The sequence below is a fragment of the Panthera onca genome, chromosome X (genome assembly GCF_046562875.1).
Source record: "Panthera onca isolate mPanOnc1 chromosome X, mPanOnc1 haplotype 2, whole genome shotgun sequence".
Taxonomy (NCBI): domain Eukaryota; kingdom Metazoa; phylum Chordata; class Mammalia; order Carnivora; family Felidae; genus Panthera; species Panthera onca.
In genome coordinates, this window is record NC_138357.1 from 66218516 (window position 1) to 66220891 (window position 2376).

General features: G+C 44.5%; 1 protein-coding gene across 1 annotated transcript; it reads right to left on the reverse strand.

Moving 5' to 3' along the window:
- Window positions 1-375: 375 nt before the first annotated feature.
- LOC145713767 (endogenous retrovirus group S71 member 1 Env polyprotein-like) lies at window positions 376-2034 on the reverse strand. The gene has a single exon (XM_081792611.1). The coding sequence runs from the start codon at window positions 2032-2034 to the stop codon at window positions 376-378; it is 1659 nt and encodes a 552-aa protein (XP_081648737.1).
- Between the last annotated feature and the right edge of the window lie 342 nt (window positions 2035-2376).

A 2376-nucleotide genomic window follows, 5' to 3' on the forward strand; every position in this document is an offset into this window, starting at 1 on the left:
GCCCCGAACAGCCGGGGTACAGAGTTTTTATAACCGATCACATCGTTTTATCATCACCTGGGAACAGAACAAAGAAACAATTTCCAGATGAGTTAGAAACAGTTGCCTAATGAGGTGTTTACTTTAGACTTTCTGCCTCTAAGTTGCAACCAGTGGATCTCCTTGACCCTGCCTCTGATGCTCTTTTCTTTGAACTTTTGCTTCCTTAATTGGTGAAGCCTAATTTACAAGAGTATGAGGCGTAATTTATAAGAGTAAAGCAAGGCTGTTATCTCTTAACCTTCAATGTCAACACAAAGCTGTTATTTTTCAAGCTAAGCATTAGCCCTACACTACAATTTAACCCTTACATTTCCCCCTTTTCTTGTCAGTGAATCAATCCCTTGATTCATCCTTAGGAACTAAGGGGATATAATTGGACCTGATCATCATAATTTTTATTTCACTAACTCGCTTCTTGACATATTGTACTAACCAATTGATAATGCACGGGCCAATAGTTAACCCGAGAAGTAACAATAGCAGTGGCCCAGCTACGGCTGTAAGCAATGATGTGAGCCAGGGGGACCAAGAGAATAAACTCTGATACCAATTATTGCTGGCTTCCCTGGCACGTTCCCTGGCCCTAAGATTATCCCTGACCAAACTGAGAGTGTCTCGGATTACTCCGGAATTGTTCGCATAAAAACAGCATGTTTCTCCGAGGGCCACGCAGAGGCCCCCCTCCTTCATGAAGAGTAAATCAAGCCCTCTTCTGTTTTGTAATACAACCTCAGCTAAAGAGTCTACTTGGTGTTCTAGCCGAGAAATTGAAGTTTCCAAGTAGCCTAGGTCTCGGTCCACTTGCTTGCTTACAGTTTTGAAATTTTGGTCCCCCACAATGAGTCCAGCAGTTCCAATAGCTGTGGATCCTGCAATTCCCAGTCCCACTAGGAGTGGAATGAGGACTGGTGCTGCCCTTTTTACCCTGGAATGTCCTTCAAATAGACGTAAGTGTTCTCTCCCTGCTTCTCCGCTATATAGGTATATTTGTGGGAGAATATGAACTAGGATACAAATCTCTTGGGTGCCGACCCCAAAGTATGTGGCTGCAATGCAGGGGGTAATTCCTGATGAGCAAGCAAACCAGGCTCCAGTAAGGGCTCGGTATGCTATATTTTGGGTGCTATCAGTATCTGAACTACTTGGAATATACACTTCTGCACAAGAGTTTTTGTAAGGGGAGTTCTGCCAATTATATTCTTGGGACACTATACACCAACCCTGCCCTTGGAGGTCTCCTAGGGTTAAAATTGGTCGTGAACCCCAAGGGCACAATGTCGTGCTTGGATTTAGCAATTTCACAACATGCTTTTCTATGTCTTGTCCAATGCTAGCACTTGTAGCCACTCCCACATAATATGGAGGTTTAGGGTTTAAGCACAGCCAACAATCTTGTACAATCTCGGTGTGAGATGAATTTAGCCAAGCATACATAGAATCTACTACATCTAGCCAATGCGTCTCAGGGGAGAACGGGTTCTGGATATGACCTGTAGTTGGTAATTCCAACTTTGTGGGGGCACCCGATTGCGGGGTAGGTTGGGAAGGGACAGTCGGAAAGAGTGGGGGGTGTAAAATCATATCCTTGTTTGGCCCTACCGGATTGGGTGGAGTTTTTCTTTTAACCCATTGTATAGTAAAGGAAATGCCCTTGTCAACTCCTGGAGCATACATCCTGAGACCCCAAGTGTGTCCAGTGTCCCAGGAAGAGGAAAAGGTACTGGAACTAGAAACCTTTTTTAAACATATTTTTGTTGGGTTACATTTTCCTTGAGTCTTACATTTGGGATCTGGAGTTCTAAGGAGGGTGATTAAGGGATCATGGCCCTGTCCTGTCAGCCAGGGGGCCAGCGTTTCACAACCCCATTTTGCACAATGGTATTGGCCTTTTCCTTCACATTCGACCTTTCTATTTGCAGGGCAACTGTATAACCCTGGTATGTTAGCCAATTTTTGTTCTTGATCCCTGTGTCCACATCCATAGGTAACCATATAGGGGTTTTCGGGGACCGGAGGAGCGAAGCCCGTTGGCTGTTTATAATTAGTAACTAGAGTCCCCCATGAGTCCCCCACCAAGTCGCATAAATCAAACAAAAAACAAGGCACAGTGGAAGAGGTATTAGATGCTATCACCTTTCCCGTGACAGTGTCCCTGAGTTCCCATTGGTATGGCCAAAAAGATAGGGGATGCAATTCCATACAGTCCCCCACACTTATCACCATACAAACCCAGAAAATTATTATTCCCGCATCAGTCTTAGCTTTAAAGGATCTTCTGGATGCCTTTGAACCTTCCATTGCTCTTTGTTATCTGGTTCTGCATCAGTCTGGGTT

What these genes read in the sequence shown, in the direction of transcription:
- LOC145713767 (XM_081792611.1), bottom strand. Translation starts at nt 2,034, where the DNA reads ATGGTTACCTATGGATGTGGACACAGGGATCAAGAACAAAAATTGGCT.